The 24140-nt window shown below is 52.2% G+C and overlaps 1 protein-coding gene across 5 annotated transcripts in view; it reads left to right on the forward strand.

The window, feature by feature from the left end:
- Positions 1-24140, forward strand: part of MGAT5B (alpha-1,6-mannosylglycoprotein 6-beta-N-acetylglucosaminyltransferase B) — a 78346-nt gene that overhangs the window by 7019 nt on the left and 47187 nt on the right. For all 5 annotated transcript variants that reach the window (XM_049860532.1, XM_049860535.1, XM_049860533.1 and 2 more), the window contains exons 3-4: positions 7592-7739; positions 23705-23820. In XM_049860532.1, coding sequence (XP_049716489.1) covers positions 7592-7739; positions 23705-23820 — 264 coding nt within the window. The remainder of the gene's footprint in view (positions 1-7591; positions 7740-23704; positions 23821-24140) is intronic.

Raw genomic sequence — 24140 nt, forward strand, 5'->3', positions numbered from 1 at the left:
CAGCCCCCACTCCCCAAGGGCTGGCGCACCCTGACTTCTAACAGCGTAGAGGGCCTGTTTTTTTACTTTGCAGAATGGAATCTTTGAAGGTCTGGCTTCTTTCTCTCAATGTTACGTTTGTGTTACAATCTTTCATCTGGTGGTGTGTTGCCGCAGACAGGCCTGTTTCCTTGGTGTGCGATATTCTGTGATATGAAAACACCCTGGTATGTTTGTTGGGTCTGCTGCTGGTGACGTGCAGGTTGTTTCAGGTTGGGGGCTTTCATGGGTAGGGCAGCTTTGGACCTTCTGTTACCTGTTTTGGGTTGGTGTCTCGGTCAGGTGTACCTAGGAGTGAAGTTGTTTGGTGTCCTGTATGTTGTGACATTAGTTCTCAGGCCATGTTTCTCAAAGTCTTTTCAATTTCCCAGGCCCCTGGGCTGGGTGCTGAGTACCTAGGAGAGGAAACGAATCTCTGGGAGGAGGAGAAGGGCCAAAGACAGAGGCATCTGAGAACCCATAGAGAACTGACCCGGATTCTGTTTATATCCCCGTTTTCATCTTCCTCCCTGATCTCTCAGATGGAGTTTATTTTGTGACTTCCTGTATCTCCCCTAGGCCACCCCCAGCAACTTGCCCTGAAGTGCCCCTCCGCTTCCCCCAACCTGAGTCCTTCCCTCACATGTCCCCCATGGCTAGCCTTCCTTAAACATCCTTTTCTGCAGTGCCCTGTGTCAGCCACAACACACGCAGCAAGCATGTATGCAGTGGCCACTGTTTGCCAGTTTGCCAGGAGACATCGGAGCAGAAACTCAGGCCTGGAAAGCAGTTTGCAATGTGGATTGAAGATCCCAGTCCTGCGAGGTGCCCCTCCAGTGACACCTCACACGGTGCCTGGGGCAGCCTTGCAAAAGGCAGGACTGGGGCTTCCTCCAGGGGGAGGTCAGGGCAGAATCAGGAGAGGAAAACCCACCCAGGCACCACCATTTAGAAAAGAACAAAGCAAAACAAAACACCAAACACGCTTGTGTCAGTCAACAAGACAGTCCACAAATGGGAAAAACAATCTCTCCTTGCCTGTCAGACCTGTGAGGGAAGAGGGGCCCCATGTGGACCCTTGGCTGGGAGAGGGGGCAGGGAGGAAGGGTTCTCGAAAAGGAGAGCCTCTTAGGGTTTCCCTGGGGAGCCTCTGAGCTCCCCTCTTGGCCGGGTTAAATTTTGTGATAAAGTTGTCCAGTTTGGGGATAAAACTGTGACAGACATCTTGTTCTGTACGCTGCACTCTCCCCTTAAAGGTTAAGGGGAGAAGGAGGCTAGACACGAATCATAGTGGATGGCAGACGTGGCACATCTATTAAACATGTATGCAGCACCTACTGTTTGCCGATTTGCCATGAGAGACCCAGGGCAGGGACTCAAGCCTGGAAAGCAGTTTGCCATGTGGGTTTAAGATGCCCATCTTGTGAGGTGCCCCTTCCAGCGGCAGGAGGAGATCCTTCTGGAGATCTGACTTTGTTCCCTCTTGCTGCAGTTGGGCTTGGGGTCCTGGTTTGGACCCTGGGGAGGTCCTTCTGATGTGCTCCCGCCCCAGTCCCTCTTCCCACCTCCTGCCTTTGCTGCATGCGCCTTTCTCCCCTAGGGGTGGACTTGTGTCCCTCCTAATGACAGGAGGGGTGACGACGTGATACTGACCGAGGCCTCCTTCTCAATCTTTGCAGCTTTCCCAGAGCGTGTGTGGCTGTTCCCTTTCTGTCTTGTCTTGAAGGAGTCGAGGTGTAGTGGCCGTCTAGGGAGAGGCCTGCAGGCAGCATGTGTCTGCCCCCCTGCGCCCCAGCCAGGATTCGAACGGAGAAAATCCTGCAGAGATGGCTCTGTGGCTGTCTCTGGCCCAGGCCCTCAGCACTAAGGGGCTCTGAAGCTCTGCCTATCAGGGACAGCAATGGCTGGCTGGCAGCCAGGGCCGAGTGGGCTGGGGAAGGGCCTTGCTAGGCCTCCCAGTGCCTGTCCTTGTCCACTGTACTGCCCAGGAGCCCAGAGCTCAGCGACCTCGGCTGGGCTTCCAGGGTGGCTGTGGATGGGGAGACAAATGCCCTTCTTTCTCTAGCTATGGAAAAGCCAAGTAACAGCTCTGTTCTCAAGTGCCAGGGAGGTCCCTCTTATGCAGGGACACAGGGCTTGTTTAATTTCCAGGAGCCGGTGGTAAAGCATGGCAGTAAAGGGTGGGGGAAGGAAGGAGGGACGGGTGGAGGGCAGAGGCAGAGAGAAGCAGAGAAAGCTGTGGGGAGGGCCCCGGCCCCTCAGTAATACAACACCCCTGTCTGTAACCTCGAAATCCATTCGTATCTCTTGGCTTCCCAGCTTTCCTTATTTATACGGAAATATGGAGGGAACACTAGCTCTGAGATGGATTGCTGGGCCTCACGTTAAATACATTTCAATTTAGCTGAAGCCAAGCGTGGTGGAGTGAGTCGGACAGTGATGTCAGGAGGTCTGTCTTCTGACTGGCCCGGACTGGGCCATGGTGGTATGGAGGTGGGGGGCCCTGTTCCAGGGTGGGGGGCTGGCCACATGGGCTGGGCAAGGCTGCTTCCCACCCAGACACCCCTGCCTTGGCTTTCTGTGTCCCCCAGAGCTCCTTGGACTGTCCCCTGGGTCCATAGGGGCTTCCAGTATTCTGTACCACCCACAGCTTCTCTCGAGGGATCCTGGGTGCTGGGAAGGAGCTGGAGAGGGCATCTCAGGGACTAGGCCACTCCAGTGGGGTGGTCTTACAGAACCATCTGGGAGGGGAGGATCTGAGACTCAGGTAGTGACCACCTGCACGTCCATACATTCTACAGTCTTCTGGTCTCCCTGTCTACATCGTCTTAACCCCTCTCATGAAGGGCAGTCAGAACCTGCAAATGTCTCTGAAGATTCCTAGGGGCCTTGTGCTTCCCCCAGCTAATCTTGCTCTGGTCTACTGCTTCTGCTGAATTATTGAACTTAGGATGTCCCCTTCTTGCCCTCTGTCTCCCCAACTCTGAGCTAGGGGGAAGGGCATCCTGGGGCCCCTTAAGCCCTTTGCCCAAAGCAAGTTAACCCCTAGAGTGGAGGTAATGGGGTGGGGCTTCAGGCCATGCCCAGCACAGCTGAACAATAATCCCTGACTATCCGAGACCCTCCGTGCTGATGGGAGGCTGCCCCTGCTGAGTGGAGCCCCCAGCACTGCCGAGTAGTCCCTGAGCTCTGCCCCTCTCACTCTGTGGCTGAGCCCCAGCTCCCTGTCTTCCACGCTGCCCGGGAGACCCTACATTCTTCCTCCCTGAATACGTGCAGTCATTGTGGCTCCCCTTTGCCTCACTCCTCTGGCATCTGGATTGCTGGTCTACTTGGGGTTTAGCTAAGCAAAACAGAGTTCTCCCTCAGCTTTATAGGAACGATTCTTTCCTTCCCATTACCCTGGTCTCTAGAGGCAGTTGGAGGGAGATGCTGAAACAGGAGAACATCAGGGCTCAAGGAGTCCAAGTGCCTCATTTTACAGGAAGGGGAACTGGGGCCCAGAGGAGGAACACGACCCACCCACACATCCGTTTGGTGGTGGCCTAGGCTTTCTGACTCCCACGCTGGTCTGTCCCAGGCCACTGTGCTGCTCCCAGCTCTAGTCTACTCTGCTCGGCTCTCGGCTCTCTCTCTCGGGGCTACTAGGCCTAGGCCAGAGGGCACATGTCTTGGTCATTTACTGCTGCTGTAACAGAAATACCACAAGAGGATGACTTTAACAAACAGAAATTTATTCTCTCACGGTCTAGTCGGCTGGCTACAAGTCCAAATTCAGGGCATCAGCTTCAGGGGAAGGCTTTCACTTCTCTGTCAGCTCTGGAGGAAGGTCCTTGTCATCAATCTTCCCCTGGGCTAGAAACTTTTCAGTACAGGGACCCTGGGTTCGCTTTCTTGGTAGTATGAGGTCCCCATGTCTCCCTGCTTGCTTCTCTCTTTTATATCTCAAAAGAGATTGGTTTATGACAAAATCTAATCTTGTAGATTGAGTCCTGCCTCATTAACATAACTGCTGCTAATCCCACCTCATTAACATCATAAAGGTAGGATTTCTAACACATAGGAAAATCATATCAGATAACAAAACGGTGGACAATCACACAATAATGGACTAGCAAAGTTGACACACATTTTTGGGGGACACAATTCAATCCATAACAGTGCAGCTGTTGGCTCCTCAGCTATTGGCTGCCTGCAGAATGGGGCTGGTAATGTAGGTGGCTGCGGGCAGGCCATGAGGAGGGCAGGGAGGCCAGCAACGCAGCCAGGGAGCACAGCACTATACTGGAGCCAGGCCCTGTGTTGCTGGGCCATTGTGTTTGTAGGAGCGAGCTGCTGACCAGGCTCTGTGGTCTGGCCAGGCCCACTACTCCAGCAAGGGCACAGCTGGGGATCCCTACCCTCCACGGTTCACAGGCCCTGACTTCAGGGTGGTCTCCTCTGTTCCATCCCACTCCTTTGGGGAAGGAGTCACCCCAACCACAGCTGAGAGCAGTTACCCACCAGGGCTGCCCCATGAGGCCATGTGACCTGTACCCTGTACCGCTTCAGCACACCCATCTGGCATCCACCGTATGGGTGGCGCACCTAGAGTTGTGCAAAGTAGTAGCCTGGCCAAGCCACCTTGACGTCCTGTGATTTTTCTAACAGAAGCAGCGGGAGCCCCCTCTTCCTTTTACCTTGAGCCCCAAGCCCTGGTTGAAAGGTGGGTGTGGAGTTTTCAAGATGGGCTTGGGTGGGGCCTCAGACATGAGCCTGGTTTCAAAGAGTAAACTATTCCTCAAGTTGAAAGAGAGAGGAAGCTGTTTATTTTTTGTTTGATTGACTGGTGGATGACCGAACCAGCGTGTGAGTACCTGCGTGCTTGGAGAGGGCAGAGCGGCAGGAGAGAGAGACTATGTTTGCTTTATTTAATGCTACTTTGAAATTTCCCGATCCCAGCTGATGTTTTTAAAAAATCTCCCCTGTTTTCTAACATTGCTTTGGGGAGGCCATTAGTCGTGTCTGCTCTTGGGGGTAGGAAGGGTAAAGTGTTGTTTCCTTCCTTTCCATGCTCATTTTCTCAGCATCCCACCCACCCGTCTGTCTTCTTGGGCAACGTAGTCTCTCCTTCTCTACTTCTCCTCTACTCCCCAGCCATGCTTGTCCTGCAGAGCCAGGACCCTGGTTTCCCCCTCACCTACCCCCACCCCACCCCCTTGTCATGCCCACTCTTTGGAGCCTGGACTCTTGTTCCCCCCACCCCCTGCCATCCCCTCTCGGCACAGCCAGGACCCTGGGGCTTTAAGGAAGCCACAGCTCCTCCTACTCTGGACTTGACACCCAGCTGGCGTCTCCAAAGTGCATGAGTGATGCCTCCCCAGCTCCCAGCAGCTCCTCCTGACCCAGCGGGCTCAGCTGGCTAGGAGGTGACTTAAGTCAGTGTGAAAAAGCTGCTATCAGCAGCTGGATCAGACCCCGAGCCAGGAGAGATGGGGACCAGCAAGGTGGAGATGTCATGAGCAGCCCCGGGGACACGAGGGCCTCTCTGGGTCCCCCTTCTCTGCTCAATCGCAAACCTGGAGCAGAGGGGACCAGCCTCCAGCCTCCTCCTCTCTTCTGCTGCCCTTCCCTCTTTCCCTGCCCCCACTGGCTGCCAAGCTTTCTCTCCTGCCCCTGGCGGGGCTCTGTGGCATCAGGCTGCAGACAGGGCCTGGCGTTCTTGCCTTGAGGCCAAGTGTGGTACGATGACAGTGTTCCCACGGTTCCACTGAGGGTGAGTGGCAAAGCAGGCGAGAGCCCACAGGTCCTGTGTTCAGCCCCTTCTGCTCCTCTGCACCTGCTGGCTGTTCTCTCCAGAGAACTGGATGCTGTGTCAGCGCTCATACCCCTTAGCCCTGACAATTCTGAAGCACACAGACCAGACTTCCAGCTCGGTACTTGGGTTTCGTGGCCTGGGAGCCTCCTTTGCCCCTGGAGCTGGCGCTGCTGAAAGTGCAGGGAGACACGGTGGTTCCTGGGAGCAGCCCTCAACCCCCCTCTGAGGGAGTGTCAATACTCCAGCTCGGTCCCCGGAGGCGTGTCCTCCGCTGGCTTCCATTTCCCCAGCAGGACTGGGCTCCAGTAGCCCATGGTGGTGAAGACCCACCTTTCTCAGCTGCCTCACTTCCCCTTGTCCCACCCTCTAGCCCAGCCAGCCCCAGGAGTCACGGGAGGCGCTTATGGCTGCACGCAATCTGCTCATTTGTGACTGAGTGGTTTAGACTGGCTGTCTGGGTTTGCAGTGAGCTGAGTCGGGATTTCAGAGCCCAGAGCTGAGCCTCTGGTGGCTTTTCGGAGGGGCCGCTTAAAATGGACAGGAGATTTAATTAGAAAGGGAGGTGAGGGCCGGCCCTCTCACAACAGAATGCACAGCGCTAATGCTGAGGACTGATTGGAAAGGAAATCGTAGGGAATCTCAGGCTGGTTGACCGGATCTTGGGTGGAGCGCCTCGTTTTCACTTAATTCTGTCCTTCACCAGGTCCCCCCTGCCCAGGCACCCTCTGTTGCCAGGAAATGGAAGGGTGGCTGCCTCGGCCCCATGGGTGTCCTGCCCTTGTCAGAGTTGAGCTTTGGGAACCTGCAGGCCAGCTTGAGGTTCAGGACAAACTCATTCTGGTTTTCTACAGCAGGGATCAGGGTGTGAGATGGGGAAGGGTGGTGGTCAGGGCCCAGAGACTGGGCAGGAGAGTTTGCTTCATTTAATGCTACTTTGCAATTTCCTATCGCAACTGTTTTTGTTTGTTTTTTTTTTTAACCCCCTCCCTTTTCTAGCATTGCAGTGGGAAGACCATCAGCCAAGTGTACTCTTGGGGGTGGGGTGGGGAGAGACAGCGTTGTCTCCTTCCTGTCCTTCCACGTCTGTTTTCTCCAACTTCCCGCCCACCCCTGTTGGTCTTCTTGGACAGCCTCTTCTCTCTTGCCTCCTTGCGATGACTGGGCCCCGAACCCCTAAAACAAAGTTTCTCAACCTCTCCCATGCATCAGAATCACACGGGGAGCAAGCACAATGCAGATTCCCAAGCCCCGTTCCCTAGAGATTGGGATTGGCAAGTCCAGACTGAGGCCTGGGAATCTGAATTTTAACAGCCTGGTCAGGAGATTCTGATGTGGGTAGATAACAAAGAAGCTCCGTCAGGAGCTGGGTGTTGGGGAGCTTGGGGGCTCCTATCTGTGCCCTCCTACCATCTCACAGACCTGAGGGTTGGTAAGAGCCCAGGGCAACTCAGAGATTATGTCTATAGCTCCATTTTACAGTCGACAAAACTGAGGCCCAGAGAGGTTAAACAGTTACCCACGTCTGGCTGTGAGCAGGGCTGGTCTGGAGCTCTCTGTTCCACCTTTGTGCTGTTCTCTGCGGAGAGGGGACTTTCCGCAGGGGCATTGGGGGAGGGGGACTCACACTCCTGACCCCTCCCCTGCTGTGGTCAGGGAGGTATCTGGGAAGTTGGGAGGAGGTTGGGCTCTGCGCTGCCCCAGCCTGGAAACCAGGTGGCCTCAGGTGGCCCAGGCTGCTGGGGCCTGAACCTGACTGTGCCCATGCTCTGCCCTCAGTGATGGGTGGCCTGGAGTCCCGTGGGGTGCTCCGCAAGATGAGTGACCTACTGGAGCTGATGGTGAAGCGCATGGACACGCTGGCCAGGCTGGAGAACAGCAGTGAGCTGCACAGGGCTGTCGGCGACGGGCACTTTGCTGTGGACAGGTGAGGGGTCGTGGGGGAGGGGCGGGCACGGGAGGTGAGGTGGGTGCCTTGCGGTGTGCTGAGAGCCCTGCGTCCTCAACATGTACCCCCAGAGCTCGGCCTGGGACACCCTCAGTTGTCCTTTTTGTTACTCTAGAGAAAAATTTAACACAGAGAAAACCACATAGTCATGCAACTCAGAGCACATGTCTACCACCTGGATCTCACATGAGTTAATATTTTGTCACTTTTGTGGCCTGCCTTTCCTTCCTCCTTTTTAATAAAACAATCTCAGATGAAGCTGAAGGGCCTTATAACTACCTCTCCCCAGAGACAAATGCCTTTCTGAATTAGGAGGGAGCTTCTCCAGTCCATTCTAGATACTTTCACATGTACATCTCTCACACACACACACACACACTCACACACACACTCTAACACTATAAATATGCAGGCACACACACACACACACAATAAATATGCAGGGGATTTAAGGCAGCGAGAACATCATGGGCAAAGGCCCTGTGGTAGGAACAAGCTTGATATGCCAGCGGAAAGGAACCATTATGAAGGTTGTACGGCAGAGTGTGGGGATGGACGGAGAGGTCCATGGGGCCAGATCACGAGGACTGTAGCCACAGTAAGAAGCTTATAGGATACTCTTCTAGGAGCTTCAGGAAGCCTCCCGAGGGTTTTAAGCCAGGGAGTGATGTTGTTGTTAGCTGCCGTCAAGTTGGCGCTGACTCATGGCGACCCCATGCACAACAGGATCAGACCATAGTAATCTGTAGGGTTTTCGTTGGGTGGTTTTTCAGAAGTAGATTGCCAGACCTTTCTTCCTAGTCCATCTTAGTCTGGAAGCTCTGCTGAAACCTGTTCAGCATGCTAGCAACACACAAGCCTCCACTGAGTGATGGGTGGTAACTGCATATGAGGTGCCAGGAATCGAATCCTGGTCTCCCGCCTGGAAGGCGAGAATTCTAGAAAAGACCCTTCTGTGCTGTGTGAAGGGTGGATTAGTGGGGTGGCCAGAGGTGAAGCTGAGAGGCAACTGTAGAGACCAGAAGATGAGGTAAAGGTGTAGCTCCCCTTGGGCTCCTGCTGGGGCAAGAGACCAGCTCCTTTTTTTTTTTTTTTAATTTTTATTTGCTTTAAGTGAGAGTTTACAAATCAAGTCAGTCTCTTGTACAAACATTTATGTGCACCTTGCTATATACTCCTAGTTGCTCTCCCCCTAATGAGACAGCACACTCCTTCCCTCCACTATTTTTGTGTCCATTCTGCCAGCTCCTGTCCCCCTCTGCCTTCTCGTCTCCCCTCCAGACAGGAGCTGCCCACATAGTCTCATGTGTTTATGTGATCCAAGAATCTCACTCCTCACCAGTATCATTTTCTATCCCATAGTCCAGTCCAATCCCTGTCTGAAGAGTTGGCTTTGGGAATGGTTCCTGTCTTGGGCTAACAGAAGGTCTGGGGACCATGACCTCTGGGGTCCTTCCAGTCTCAGTCAGACCATTAAGTCTGGTCTTTTTACGAGAATTTGAGGTCTGCATCCCACTGAAGAGACCAGCTGCTTTTAAAGGTCAATTTTTCCTATATTGTGTGTCCCATCTGACCCAGCCCCACATCCTCTCTGATACAGTCCCTGCACTTCCTGTCTGCCCCCAGCCTTGCTGCTGGTCCCGACCACTGTCCACAGGTCTGTCTGCCAGGACATGCAGAGGGCTGCAGGCTCTCCATGAACCTCCTGTTGCTGGTAGCAGAGCTGAGGGTCAGGCGGCCCAGCCTACCAGCCCATTCACTGTCTCTCTGGTTTCTTCCAGTCCTGGCTGCCCCTCCCACCCCTGCCCTGCCCTTTATCTCCTCCTGGAGAAAAAGGGAGCCCAGGGTGGGGAGCCCTCACCCCCTCCCAGCTCCATCCTGGGTAATAGCTACCATCTATCACAGGCAGCAGAGCCATCAACGCCCACAGGCAGAGCCCTGCATTTCAGGGACACTGCTTCTCTGACTTCAGGGAGAGGAGTGGTGGGCATGTCCAGGGCACGGGGGGCCTGCTTGTTCGCACCTCGCCTGGCACACATACTCCAGCCCCCTTCCCACCTTAACCCAGCATGCCGTGAACAAGTGGACAGGTGGAGCTACACAGGTGAGAAGCGTGTGGACACTGCTTTCCAGTAAACCCTGTTACCTGCACCTGGGTTCTCTGCTTGAGAATGATCTTAGCTTAAAAAGAAGAACAAGGCCCCCCCCCACCCCAACTGTACTCCTCCTACCCTTCTGGAAGCTTCTGGGCTGTTGCCTTCCACCCATGGCTGGTGTGTCCTCGGGGAAAGTAAATTCGCTTTTTTTAGCCTAGGAAAACATAATTAGGAAGGCAGGTTTGCCGCAAACAGCATCATATTGTGTGTCCTAAAGCCAAATAGTAATGATCTTTGAATTTTCTGTAAGACTCCTCTCCACTAGCAGAGATGACCGAAACTTGAGGCCGTATGTATGTATGTGTATGTACGTGTGTATGTGCATATGTATGTATGTACTAGAGCCCTGGTGGTGCAATGGCTGAAGTGCTCAGCAGCTAGCTGAATGATTGACAGTTCAAATCCACCAGCTGCTCCTCGGGAGAAAGATGTGGCAGTCTGCTTCTGTAAAGATTTACGGCCTTGGAAACCCTATGGGGCAGGTCTCTGTCCACTCGGGTTGCTATGAGTTGGTTTATTGTGTACAGGGTCCTGGCTGGACAATCAGGGATGGGTGGAGAAAATGCAAAGGAGAAGTGGAGCTGTGTCCTCAAAGAGTTTACACTTCACTTGGGGAGAGGGGACCAGCACCCCATTCCTGGGCCCAGCTACAGCATAATCACACCAGGTCACCATACCTTGCTTCTGGTCCAGAGCCTGGCACACAGTAGGTTAGAACAAGCCCCTGGGCTGGGGAGGGGCAGACCTAGGTCTCGGAGCCTCAGTTTCCCCATCTGTAAGTTAGCAGTGACGCTGATGGATGGGAGGACTGCCTGACCCTGTGCCTGGAACTTAGAGAGTTTGTTTCCTTTCCCCCTTCCGTGAGGTGCAGAGAAAGGGGAGACCCAGCACCTTGGGTGGGCGACTGGAATCAGGAAGGCCTCATGGAGGTGGGGGAGTCTGGGATGAACCTTGAAGGAGGGGACACTTTGATAAGGTGAACAGAGCTGGGCATCCAGGCAGAAGGACTGAGCAAAACTCCCTGCAAAGACTTGGCCCTGGGGCTGAGGCCGAGGGTGGTGTTTGAGGGGGGTGGGGAACAGCCTGGTCCAGCTCTGAGGCTGGGGGACCAGGTGAGTGAAGGGGAGTGGTGGGAGTGAACCCCAAACTGAACTTTGGTGGCTCGAAAACCATCCGCAGGCTGTCAGCTCCCCAGTTTATTATGCCTCCTCCTGGGCTGCACCCTGGGCCTCAGTCTCAAAGACCCACCTGCCCCCACCTGGATGCCCAGGAAGCAGCTGGACGCAGAGTGCCTGGTGCCCAAGCCCCTTCTCCGCAGTCTTCCTAGTTCAGTCAGGGCCACTCTTTCCATTGCTCGGACCCCAAACTTGGCGTTGTCTTTGGCCCTTCTCGCTCTCATGCCTACACTGGTCCGTGGGAACTTCTGCCTGCTTTACCTTCAGAATTCGCCCAGCCTCCCACCAACCCCTCTGCTGCCACCCTGCCCCTCCCATCTGTTTCCAACTTAGCGCCTGGAGGGAGATTTTTAAAGTTACAGCAGGCCCCTCCTCTGCTCCCACCCACGGCTTGCCACCTCTCCTCTCACTCAGGTAAGAGCCTCTCAGGAGCCAGTGAGACCTAGCCCTGTTATCTCTCAGGTTCCTGCCTGCTCTCTTGCCACCTGGAGCCCTGGTGGTTAAGTGCTCAGCTGCTAACTGAAAGGTCAACAGAAACACACACATCACTTCTCTCTTGCTTCACACCTAGATTCACACCTAAATTCACACCTAGAATTGATGGTCATGCATTTCACAGAGTACATGGCAGGGGGGCCCAAACTACCTTCCCCCCTTCTTCCTTCCCTGGCCCCTCCCAGCCTTCCTACAATAAGTTACTAAAAACCCCAGTGCCATCGAGTCGTTTCCAACTCATAGCGACCCTGTAGGACAGAGTAGAACTGCTCCATAGAGTTTCCAAGGAGGGGTTACTATAAACCAACAAAAAAGAAAACCTGTTGCTGTCAAGTCGATCCTGACTCATAGCAAACCTATATGACAGAGCAGAACTGCCCCATGGGGCTCCCAGGCTGTAATCTTTATGCAAGCAGATCACTAGGTCTTTTCTCCTGAGGAGCGGACTGGTGGGTTTGATCCACCGACCTTTTGGTTGGCAGCTGAACACCACCACGGCTCGTCCATTAAGATCAATGATGGTGCTTGGCTGGTAGTCAAAAGGTCAGCAGATCAAAAACCCACCAGCTACCCTGCAGGAGAAAAGATCTGGCGATCTGTTCCCGTAAAGATTACAGCCTGGGAAGCCCTATGGAGCAGCTCTGCTCTGTCACATGGGGTAGCTATGAGTCAGAAAGGACTCGACAGCACCCAGCAACATCTTTCCACTTGCTCCCTCGGCTCCAGCCCACGGTCTCTCCCTTGCTGTTCTGGGAACATGTCTCCCAACATTTGGCCACAGGGCCTTTGCACTGGCGTTCTCTGGGCTGGAATGCTCTTTCCCCAGGTCTCGCCATGGCTTTCTCCTACCCTTCTCCCAGATTCTGCTCAGATACTGCCATCCCTGATGACCTGTGTAAAACTGCACCCCACTCTCCTAGACTCCCTACCGCCCTTTTTACTGTTTTACACTTGATGCATTTTATTATTTACTGGGTTACTGTCAGCCTCCTGCGCCGGAACATAAGCTCTGTAAGGGCAGGGTTTTGTCTGTTTCACCTCTGTATCCCCATCACCACCAACAGCGATTTGCATGTTTCTTGTGCTCTGTGAGCACTTGGAGGTCCCTGGTGGCACAGTGGTTAAGAGCTCAGCTGCTGACTAAAAGGTTGGCAGATCCACCAGCTGCTCCTTGGAAACCCCATGGGGGCAGCTCTACTCTGTCCTATGGGGTCGCTATAAGTTGGAATCAACTCGACAGCTATGGGTTTGGTTTTGATTTTATAAGCACTTGGAGGCCCCTAGTGGCACCAATGGTTTGCTCTTGACTACTATCCTAAGGGTTGGCAGTTTGAACCCACCCAGCGGCACTGTGGAAGAAAGCCATGGTGATCTGCTTGCGTTAAGATTGTTGTTATTCAGATACATACATGAGAAAATGCTCTCGATCATTCGCCATTAGAGAAATGGTTAAATAAATTATGGTACATTCACACAGTGGAATACTACACATCGATAAAGAACAGTGACGAATCTGTGAAACATTTCATAACATGGAGGAACCTGGAAGGCATCATGCTGAGTGAAATTAGTCAGATGCAAAAGGACAAATATTGTATAAGACCACTATTATAAGATCTTGAGAAATAGTATAAATTGAGAAGAACACATACTTTTGTGGTTACGAGGCGGGGAGGGAGGGAGGGTGGGAGAGGGTTTTTTACTGATTAGTTAGTAGATAAGAACTACTTTAGGTGAAGGGAAGGACAATAGTCAATATATGGAAGGTCAGCTCAACTGGACTGGACCAAAAGCAAAGAAGTTTCCTGGATAAACTGAATGCTTCAAAGGTCAGCGGAGCAAGGGCGGGGACCATGGTTTAAGGGGACTTCTAAGTCAATTGGCAAAATAATTCTATTATGAAAACATTCTGCATCCCACTTTGAAATGTGGCGTCTGGAGTCTTAAATGCTAACAAGCAGCCATCTAAGATGCATCAATTGGTCTCAACTCACCTGGAGCAAAGGAGAATGAAGAACACCAAGGTCACACGATAACTATGAGCCCAAGAGACAGAAAGGGCCACATGAACCAGAGACTTACATCATCCTGAGACCAGAAGAACTAGTTGGTGCCTGGCCACAACCAATGACTGCCCCGACAGGGAGCACAACAGAGAACCCCTGAGGGAGCAGGAGATCAGTGGGATGCAGACCCCAAATTCTCATAAAAAGACCATACTTAATGGTCTGACTGAGACTAGAGGAATCCCGGCGGTCATGGTCCCCAAACCTTCTGTTGGCCCAGGACAGGAACCATCCCCGAAGACAACTCATCAGACATGGAAGGGACTGGACAGTGGGTAGGAGAGAGAGGCTGATGAAGAATGAGCTATTTGTATCAGGTGGACACTTGAGATTGTGTTGGCATCTCCTGTCTGGAGGGGGGATGGAAGGGTAGAGGGGGTTAGAAACTGGCAAAATTGTCACGAAAGGAGAGACTGGAAGGGCTGACTCATTAGGGGGAGAGTAAGTGGGAGTATGGAGTAAGGTGTATATAAACTTATATGTGACAGACTGACTTGATTTGTAAACGTTCACTTGGAGCTCAATAAAAATTAAAAAAAAAAGAAAAAAAGATTGTTGTTATTATTTTGTGCCATGGAGTCGATTTTGACTCATAGTGACCCTGTAGGAGAGAGTAGAGCTGCTCGGTAGAGTTTTCTAGACTGAAATCTTTACGGGAGCAGATTGATAGGTCTTTTCTCCTGTGGAGGGGCTGTTGGGTTTGATCCACTGACCTTTTTGGTTAGCAGCTGAGCATCACCAGGGCTCCTTCACTAAAATTACAGCCAAGAAAATCCTATGGGGCAGTTCTACTCTATGGCACAGGGTCTCCATGAGTCAAAATCAACTTGATGGCAACGAGTTTGTTTTTTTCTTTTTGGTTAATAAGTCCTTGTAGGAAGGAAGGGAGGGAGGGGCCGGGGGAGGGAAGAAGAAGGGGGAAAGGTAGTTTGGGCCCCCTGTGTACTCTGCGAAATGTACATTGAATCTAGGGGTGAAGCTAGAGAGAAGTGATGTGTGTCTCTGGCCAACTCCATCCTGGACACACTAGGCCTCACTTTCCCGTCTGTACACTGGTTGGAGTCTGAAGTGTGAGCAGGCTGGGCCCCAGGGGAAGCAGGCTGCTGCATGGGTGGGCATCGCAGACATAGTCTCACCCCCAACCTGGTCATTTCTGTCCTAGGGATCCATCTTCAGAAAAGAATCTTAACTTTCGAAACAGTTTCATGAACGTTTATAGTGTCAGAAAATTTGAGCAGAACAACAATTTAACTCTGCGGCAAGGGAACGAGCAGTCAGCCGGGTGATGGCACCTCCATTCAGGGGATTTATGCAGTCTTAGCATGTTTATGGGGCAACGCTGGGATTTTCCTGTGAAGTGAAAATGTGAAAAAAGCAAGTGATGTAATTATAAATGTATTGCATTACAACTGTATAAAATCCAATAAAAATAAAATAACAGTGCAGAACAGACGGCAGAAAGGAGATCATTCAAAATTGTCTCTGGATAATGAAATGAGGTTGTTTTTTCAAATACGAAAAAAAAAGTCAGTTTTTTTTAAAAACTGAAAAATGCTTCTCTAGTCTCCCTGTGAGAAAGGAGACTTGTCTTTTAACCTTGAGCCCAAAGTTGATGTAATAGGTAACGTGTCCCCTATGCCTCCCTCACACTCACACAGACCCCTGGGGGGAAGCTACTCTCCCCCAGCCACGCCACCCCCCACTCTATGCCGCCCCCATCCCACCCTGGAGACACTACCCACATCACTGCCAGCACACAGAGGTGGGCAGGAGAGTTGAAGTAAATGTAATAATAGATAGATAAATATAATGTATGAGTATATAAAACATATGAAATACATAAAAATAGATTTATTTATATACACCTGTTGCTGTCAAGTTGATTTCAATTCGTGGCAACCCCATGTGTTACAGAGTGGAACTGAGCTCCATAGAGTTTTCTTTACAGAAACAGATCACCAGGACCTTCCTCTCAAGTGCCACTGAGTGGGTTTGAAAACTGCCAACATTTAGGTTAAAAAAGAAAACCTATTACCGTCAAGTTGATTCTGACTCATAGGGACCCTATAGGACAGAGTAGAACTGCCCCATAGGGTTCCCAGGGAGCGCCTGGTGGATTGAAACTGTGGACCTTTTAGGTAGCAGCCTGAGTACTTAACCACTGCACCACTAGTTGAGGGCAAACCACTTGTGCTACCCAGGGACCTTTCTTTATATATCTTGTTGTTAAGCACCATTGAGTCGATTTGGCAACGGGTTTGGTTTTTTTTTTTTAATTTTAATCTTTATGGAAGCAAATTGCCAGGCCTTTCTTCCACAGCACTGCTGGGTGGGTTCAAACTGCCAACTTTTAGGTTAGTAGTCAAGTGCAAACCATTGCACCACCGGGGCTCCTTCGTTTACATACAGTATATATTTTCTTCCTTTTCGGTGTGGGAGGGGACATCCTTTCTGCTCTGACGTGTGCTTGGCTGCAGCATCATCGGGGTTCTGGGTAGGGGTGAGGTGGGGGCTGAAGCAGAGGAGAGCAGTGAAAATGCCAGGGTGACCGGACATGGGGGGTTCCATGTCCCATGTGGGGTATATGTGCTTGTGTGTGAGAGACAGACAGACAGACACACACACAGGGTCTGTCTCCCGTTTGTGCCCTGTGTCTCTGTCTGAGTTGGTGTCTCTCAGTGGTTGTGTCCGCAGCACCTGCATTCATTTCTGTGTTGTAAAAGGAAAGCAGTCGGTTTCACGATAAAATAACTTCCCGCAAACGCACAGGCCAGCCGGGGGGAAATCAATACCCCGTTAACTGAATGCAGCCTTCATCAATCAAGGGAGGGACGCGAAATTAAACCTCCTTCCCGAGGTTTCCAGAGAGTTTACGGAGCCAGGGAAATGAAGACTAGGTGTGTTAGTACCTTGTGGGGTGGGGTGTAGGGGACGAGCCTGTGGGAGCCCTCGGGGGTCTGACCTGAAGGGAGTTGATGTCCAGAATCTGTGGCCCAAGGGGAAGTAGTGACCAGCCCCATAGGGAGCCAGAGTCCCCCATTGGCACTGGCCCTGGAGGGTGGGGGGAGCAGAAGGGCCTAGACCCTGTGGCCGGCAGGGTGGCCTGTGGTGTAGATGCCTCTGTTTTTATTAGACATTGGTCACATAGCTATGGCTGACTGCCAGTGTGGCTGACCAGAGGTCAGGCTGATACCGAGTGGCCCAGAGCTGCCAGTGTGAATCATAGTGTTTTCAAGGCCCATCTGGCTGGCCACGGCCCCCAGCTAAGCAAAACACTTCTATCAGGCAGGACCTTCAAGGCCTTTGAGATCACCTCCAGGCCCAAACCTTTTTTGGAACTTGCTGGGCGTGGGTAACCCAGACCTGCTGAGTTAACCCTTTACTACACTCACGGCTTGGCTTCTTGGGCACCCACACGTTGCCTCGCACCGTCAAAGTCATGGGGCCCGAGGGTCAGCCCACATGGACGCATCCCAGACTCCTGTTGCCCCCAGTCGGGGCCATCCTCCAGGCTGGTCCTGCCCTTGACCCACCTGGCATCCTCTGTGCCCAGACAGAGCCTGGCCTGAGCAGACAGGCAGCCAGCACGCACAGCAGGAACACACACAGTAGGGCCGCCTCCCGGGGCATCTCTTCTGGTCTGTCCATCTTGCCCTCTCCCCAGTCGGCCCTGCACATTCGTACCTTTATTCACGCTGCCCTGCCAGAAGCCCCTCAACGCAGGCTTTCCTAGTTGGTTAACAACCACCCTCATTTAAAATGGATGCACCAAAGTTAAAAAAGGAAAATATACAAGTAGAAGGATTAAAGGGCTCCCAATCGTTTGCACCAGTTGGAGGAAGACTGGGGTGCCTTGGACAGGGGTGTCAGGCTGAAGGCATTGTCCCTGTGTTCCCCCTGCCTGGGGAGACGGAACCCCAGGTTTATACCCTGGTCACTGCCCATACAAGGTTAGGGTGGAAGTTGCCAGGGAAGCGCAGTCTGCCCAAGGAGTTTCCACCTTTGCCACCTGCCTGGGGTGCTGGCTGTTCTCTCATTAGAAATGGCTCTGGTGGCCCTGCCTCCCGAAATATCACTCCTTAGGCTAGAGAAGACCTGGTCTTCTGCTCAGTCATAGTATTGGACCTGATGAACTGCCCCCACCCACACCCTGAGCTATTGAGCCCATTGATGGGGAACGATTGGCCCTGCCTGCCTCCCCGCATTTATCGGAGCTACCCACCTGGGACGGAGGGGATGGGAAATGGATTGTCTTCATGAACTCCAGCTGGGTCTCAGGGCAGCCTTTTCGGATTTATTGACCGAAGCCACTCATAGCTCAAGGCTGCATCCTTTACTGCACAGACAGGGCTGGGGGTCCCTTGTACTGCTTGTAGACGCTGCACATGTGTCTGTATTTCTGGGCTCCCTGCCCCTGTGGCTCCCTGCCTCTGTGCCCCCAGCCTCCCCCAGGCCCATCTTCTCCTGACCTGCCACAGAGCCCCATGGCAGCAGCTTCCTGGGCCGGGCGGGTGGGCTTGGGAACCAGACTGCCAGGTTGAAACCTGATTTCCCGCTTAATCACTATGGAACCATGTGCAAGTTACTCAACCTTGCTGTGCCTTGGTTTCCTCGTCTGTACAATGGGCAGCATTAGAAGAAATTCTGTTTAAAAAAAGGAATTATAATATTGTCCTGAGAAGTCAATCAGACGGTGTACATGAAGAGCTTGGCAAGTGAGCGCTCAGTGTTGTCATTAGTTGCCATCGGGTTGCCGACCCTTGTACAACAGAATGAAACATTGCCCGGTCCTGCCCTATCTTCATGATCTTTGGTGTGTTTTAGTTCGTTGTTGCAGCCACTGTGTCAGTCCATCTCTCATAGAGGGCTTCCCTTGTTTGTGTTGGCCCTCTACTTTGCCAAACATGACGTCCTTTTCTGAGCATTTGATACCCGTTAGCTATTTTATTATTGTTGTTCTTATAAAGAGACCGATTTCCCCATGACCCCCTAACAGCCTAGAAAAAATCTTGCCATCCTGGCTGCTCTGTGCCCTTCATGGCCCCTTCCTCCATAAAAAAAAATAGTGAAAATTACATTTTATGACTGCATGGGTATAAAGATGAATATATTAACACTGCATATTAAAACATTTTCTTTGACCCACGAGATAATTTTTTTTTCTAATTTTAAAAGAAATGAAAACATTTTCTAGGCCCCAAAAAGTGTTTTGAGTCCAAGACACTGTACCTCCTGTGCTTGGTGGGGAGGTCGGCCACCTGGACCCCACACCTACAGCCCCTCTGCTCTGGGTCCCTGGCCCACCCTGACAGCCCCCTCGGCTCTGGGTCCCTGGCCCACACTGACAGCCCCTCAGCTCTGGGTCCCTGGCCCACCTCTACAGCCCCACAGCTCTGGGTCCCTGGCCCAACCTGACCGACCCCAACCCACTCCTACAGGCCTGCGGTTCTGGATCCCTGGCCCACCCCTACAGCCCCGTGGCTCTGGGTCCCTGACCCACCCCTACAGCCCTGCTGCTCTGGGTCCCTGGCCCACATGCCATCTCCCCTCCAGCCCTCTTCTTCTTGTCCATTTAGCCATTTCCCAGGTCGTAGCTCTGCTGTAGTTTGAGGCCTCGCAGCATTTACTTTTATTGTTGTTTTTCAAAAAGCTGCTCAGGGAGAGAAGCCTAATCCTCTATTATTTGGAAATAGAAAGTGCTGTGCAAACGTTAAGTCCAGTGTAATAATAGCGACGCCGAGTAATCTGTCTTGAACATGGTGAACTTGTTAAATCAGACAGATGCCATCCGCACTATTTAAAGCCCTGGCTGGTGAGAAGTTTAATGCAAAAATGCTTCTTGTTGGAAAATTGCTGAATCCCAAAGAAGTAAAGTGTTCTCCAAAGTTGGGCTTATGATGCTTCCTCTTGGGAATGGGGTGACCACTGGAAATAGGGAACAAAAGTATATCAAGCATTTATTGAGCACCTGCTATATACTGGGGATTCCTGGGTGGTGCAAGTGGTTAACATGCTCGGCTGCTAACGAAAAGGTTGGAGGTTAGAGTCCATCCAGAGGTGCCTTGGAAGAAAGGTCTGGTGAGCTATTTCTGAAAAACCAGCCATCGGAAACCCTGTGGAGCACATTTCTGCTGACACACATGGGGCCACCATGAGTCAGAGCTGACTCGACGGCAACTGGATTTTTGATTTACTCTATGCGGAGCCCTTTACATACGGCCTGATGTCCGATCGTCTTTGTTAGGGGTTGTTGAGGCAGTTCCGACTCAGCGACCCTGTGTGCAACGGAACAAAACACTGCCCGATCCCGTGCCATCCTCACAATCATTATGCCTGAGCCCGTTGTGGCAGTCACTGTGTCAGTCGATCTCGTTGAGGGTCTTCCTCTCTCACCGACCCTCTACTTTGGCAAGCATGATGTCCTTCTCCAGGGACTGATTCATTGTGACAACATATCCAAAGTATGTGAGACTAAGTCTCACCATCCTTACTTCTGCTGAGCATCCTGGCTGTACTTCTAAGGCAGATTTGGTTGTTCTTCTGGCAGTCCGTGGTGTATTTGATATTCTTTGCCAACACCACAGTTCGAAGGTATCGAGAATCTTCGGTCTTCCTTACTCGTTGTCCAGGTTTGACATGCATGTGAGGAGATTGAAAACACCGTGGCTTGGGTTAGGTGCACCTTAGTCCCTAAAGCGACATCGTTGCTTTTTAACACTTTAAAGAGAACTTTTGCAGCAGATTTGCTCAGTGCAATGCATTGTTTGATTTCTTGACTGCTGCTTCCGTGGGTGTTGATTGTGGATCCAAGTGAAAAGAGATCCTTGACAACTTCAGCCTTTTCTCCATTTATCATGATGTTGCTTATTGGTCCCAGTTGTGAGGATTTTTGTTTTCTTTACGTTGAGGTGTAATACATACTGAAGGCTGCTACTTCGTATCCTATCTGATACTCCCAGTAATTCTGTGGTTGAGATTATTCAGAATTTTATAGGTGCTGACACCTGCATTCAGAGAGGTTGGGTAACTTGCCTGCACAGCTGCCAAATGGAGCCAGGATTTGAACCCAGGACTCTCTGACTCAAAGGCTCCCACTCTCTCCGCTACATCTCTGCGTGAGGTACAGATTCACTAACCAGGGCTTGACAGTTAAGAACGTCCTTGGTTGTCCTTTACCTCCAGTGAGAGCAGCCGCGGAATTCAGCTTGGACTTTAGCTTCCGGTGGTTTCCAGCAATCCTTGGCTTGTGGCTGCATCACCCCAGTCTCTGGCTCCATCTTTACTTGGCTGTCTCCCCTGAATGTCTATGTGTCTGTGTCTTCGTGTGGCCTCTTATGAGGACACTCAGTCATTGGGTAGGGCCCACCCCCAGTATGACCACATCTTGACTTAATGGCATCTGTAAAGACCCTATTTTGGATTGGAGACAAAACCCCCCTGACAGCAGGGGTAGCCAGTAGAACTGGGACTCTCCCTCTGTGATGCCTTAGAAACCGTTTCCCTTCAAGTCTGTGGATGGCAATTGCATGAGCTTCCTAGGGCCGCATAACAAAGTATGCAGGAGCCCTGGTGATAAGTAACCAGGAGCTCTGGTGACACAGTGGTTAAAGCGCTCAGCTGCTAACTGAAAGATCAGCAGTTCGAACCAGCTCTGCAGGAGAAAGATATGGCTGTCTGCTTCTGTAAAGACTTACAGCCTTGGAAACCCTATGGGGCAGTCCTGTTCTGCCCTATGGGGTCGCTATGAGTCAGAATTGACTTGATGGCAGTAAATTTTGTTTGTTTATTTTGGCATAACAAAATGCCACAACTGGGCAACTGGGTGACTTCAAACAGCAGAAATGTGTCCTCTCATAGGTCTGGAGGCCAGAAATCTGAAATCAGTCCTGCCACACTCCCTCCAAAGGCTCTAGGGAAGATCCTTCCTTGTCTCTTCCAGCTTTCAGTGGTTCCTGGTGTTCCTTTGTGTCCCTTGGTTTGGAGTCGATTCATGGTGACCACATGTGTGTCAGAGTAGAACTCTCCTCCATAGGGTTTTCAATGGCTGATTTTTTTTGGAAATAAATTGCCAGGCCTTTCTTCTGAGGCACCTCTGGGTGGACTTGAACCACCAAACTTTCAGTTAGCAACTGAGAACATTAACTGTTTGTACTACCCAGAGACTCCTTGTAACCTCATAGAAGGCTGTTATGGGTTGAATTGTGTTCCCCCAAGAGATAGTTTAAGTCCTAACTCCCAGCACTTATGAATGTGACCTTGTTAGGAAATAGGGTCTTTGCAGATGTAATCAAGATAAGATGGAATCATACTGGAGTAGGGAGAGCCCTGGTCCAATGACCAGGTGTCCTTATGAGAAGGCCGTGTGAAGACATAGACACACAGACATACAGGAGAAATGGCCACATGAAGACAGAGGCAGAGATTGGAGTGATGTGGCCACAAGCCAAGGATTGCTGGAAACCACCAGCAGCTAGAAGGGAGGCATTGGGCAGGTTCTCCCTGAGAGCCTCCAGAAGGAACCGACCCTGCCAACACCTTGATTCTGGACCTTCTGAGCTGTAAGAGGAGCCCTGCTGGCTCAGTGGTTAAGAGCTCGGCAGCTAACCAAAAGTTAGTGGTTCAGATCCACCAGCTCTGCCTTGGAAAGCCTATGGGGCAGTTCTGCTCTGTCCTATAGGATCAGAGTTGACTCGATGGCAATGAGTTTGGTTTTTTCTTTTTTTGAACTGTAAGAGAATAAGGATCTGCTATTTTAAGCCACCCGTTTATGGTCCTTTGTCACAGCAGCCCCAGGAGGTGCACCCAGAGGCCATGCTGTTTTCCTGTAGGGTTTTTGTTTGTGTGTTTGGCATCAGGGCGCCAAACTAAAGAGTGAGAGGATTGACTGGAATGTGTGTGTGGGTGCTTGTGTGTGCATGTGTATGCGTGTGCACGTGTGCACATTTGTGTGTGTGTGTCATGTGTGCGTGTATCGCCTCCTCCTTCCTTTTTGGTCTTCATTCCCCTCCCATCCTCTGTGCTTGCCTTGCCCCTGCCCCATTGCCCCCACTGGTTTTAAGGTGGGAGGCACCTTCCTGATGGATGGGGCCTCCCACCTTAAAGTGCAGGTGGGAGGGAGAAGGCAGGCAGCGGCTGAAGACCCCACCGCTCTCTCCACTGCACCTCTGGTGGGCCGTGCAGCTCCGAAGGAGAAGGGAGGTGTGGCTCGCAGACCCCAGAGGAGGCCCAACTGGAAAACTCCTTCTTCGAACCATTCCCATTATGCGTGGCTGTAAACACCCTGTGCCTTGTAAACGGATAAATGGGGCTTAAACTGACCCTGCAAAGCCAGAGAGGAGGTGAGAATCAAAGCAGATGAAATGACTGTGTTAAAAAAGTAGGCAACAGCTGGCGGAGAGGCTCCCAGGGTCTTGCCCGGACAGTATGCCAGCAGAGTGGGCTCCATCTCGATAGCAGTTCTTAGCACAAGATAAAATACTGCACATGGTGTCTAAGAAACTGTGCCCTGCAAGTTGACTCGTAATCAACACAAGGAAATAAATTCTCCAAAATAAAGGCAGCCGTGGTGTTGACGACGGGTGAAGGGCCATGCTGTTTGTGGTAATAAACTGGCCTAAGACCCTGGGGCAAACTCGTTCCCCGGAACCCAGCAATCATTGCTGGAGTTTTAATAGTCGGCAAGTCCCCAGGCTGGTTTGAGTGGAAATAATTTGGGCCTGAGATAGCCCCTTTGGGAGGCCATGGACAAAAAGACTCAGGGTGGCCTGCTGGTGCCTGGGGACCCCAGATGGCCCCTGTCTGGGCTCTTGGGTGGGATTTCCCTGCCTGGTTCAGCCCCAGGCACTTACTGGCCCTCTGCATGTGGGTGACAATCCTAGCACACACAAATGGGGCGCTCACATGTGGGAGACCTGTGTGCGATGGTTGAGGCTGAACACACAGCTCCGTGTCCTCCACCCGGCCCATTGGGCGCCTCCACCCTCGGGGAAGGCCTCTCAGGGAAGGCTTCTGGGGCAGTGTCCAGTGGCCCACCTCTGCCCTCTCCTGCTTAGGTCCTCCCCCAGCGCCAGCCTCATGGAGCGGATCCAGGCCATCGCCCAGAACGTGTCTGACATTGCGGTGAAGGTGGACCAGATCCTGCGCCACAGCCTGCTCCTGCACAGCAAGGGTGGGTGCTGGGGGGGCAACGATGGGTGCGGGGGGGGGGGGCACCGAGCCTGGTCCTGCTCCTCACAGCAAGGGTGGGTGCTGGGGGGGCAACAATGGGTACGGGGGTGGGCACTGAGCCTGGTCCTGCTCCTCACAGCAAGGGTGGGTGCTGGGGGGGGGCACTGAGCCTGGTCCTGCTTCTGAACAGCAAGGGTGGGTGCTGGGTGTGGGCACCAAGCCTGGTCCCACTCCTGAACAGCAAGGGTGGGTGCTGGGGAGGCACAGAGCCCAGTCCAGTGCCCACCCTTCCCCACCCACGCTCCTTCCTCGAGCCCCACC

This window comes from Elephas maximus, chromosome 19 (assembly GCF_024166365.1).
Source record: "Elephas maximus indicus isolate mEleMax1 chromosome 19, mEleMax1 primary haplotype, whole genome shotgun sequence".
NCBI lineage: Eukaryota > Metazoa > Chordata > Mammalia > Proboscidea > Elephantidae > Elephas > Elephas maximus.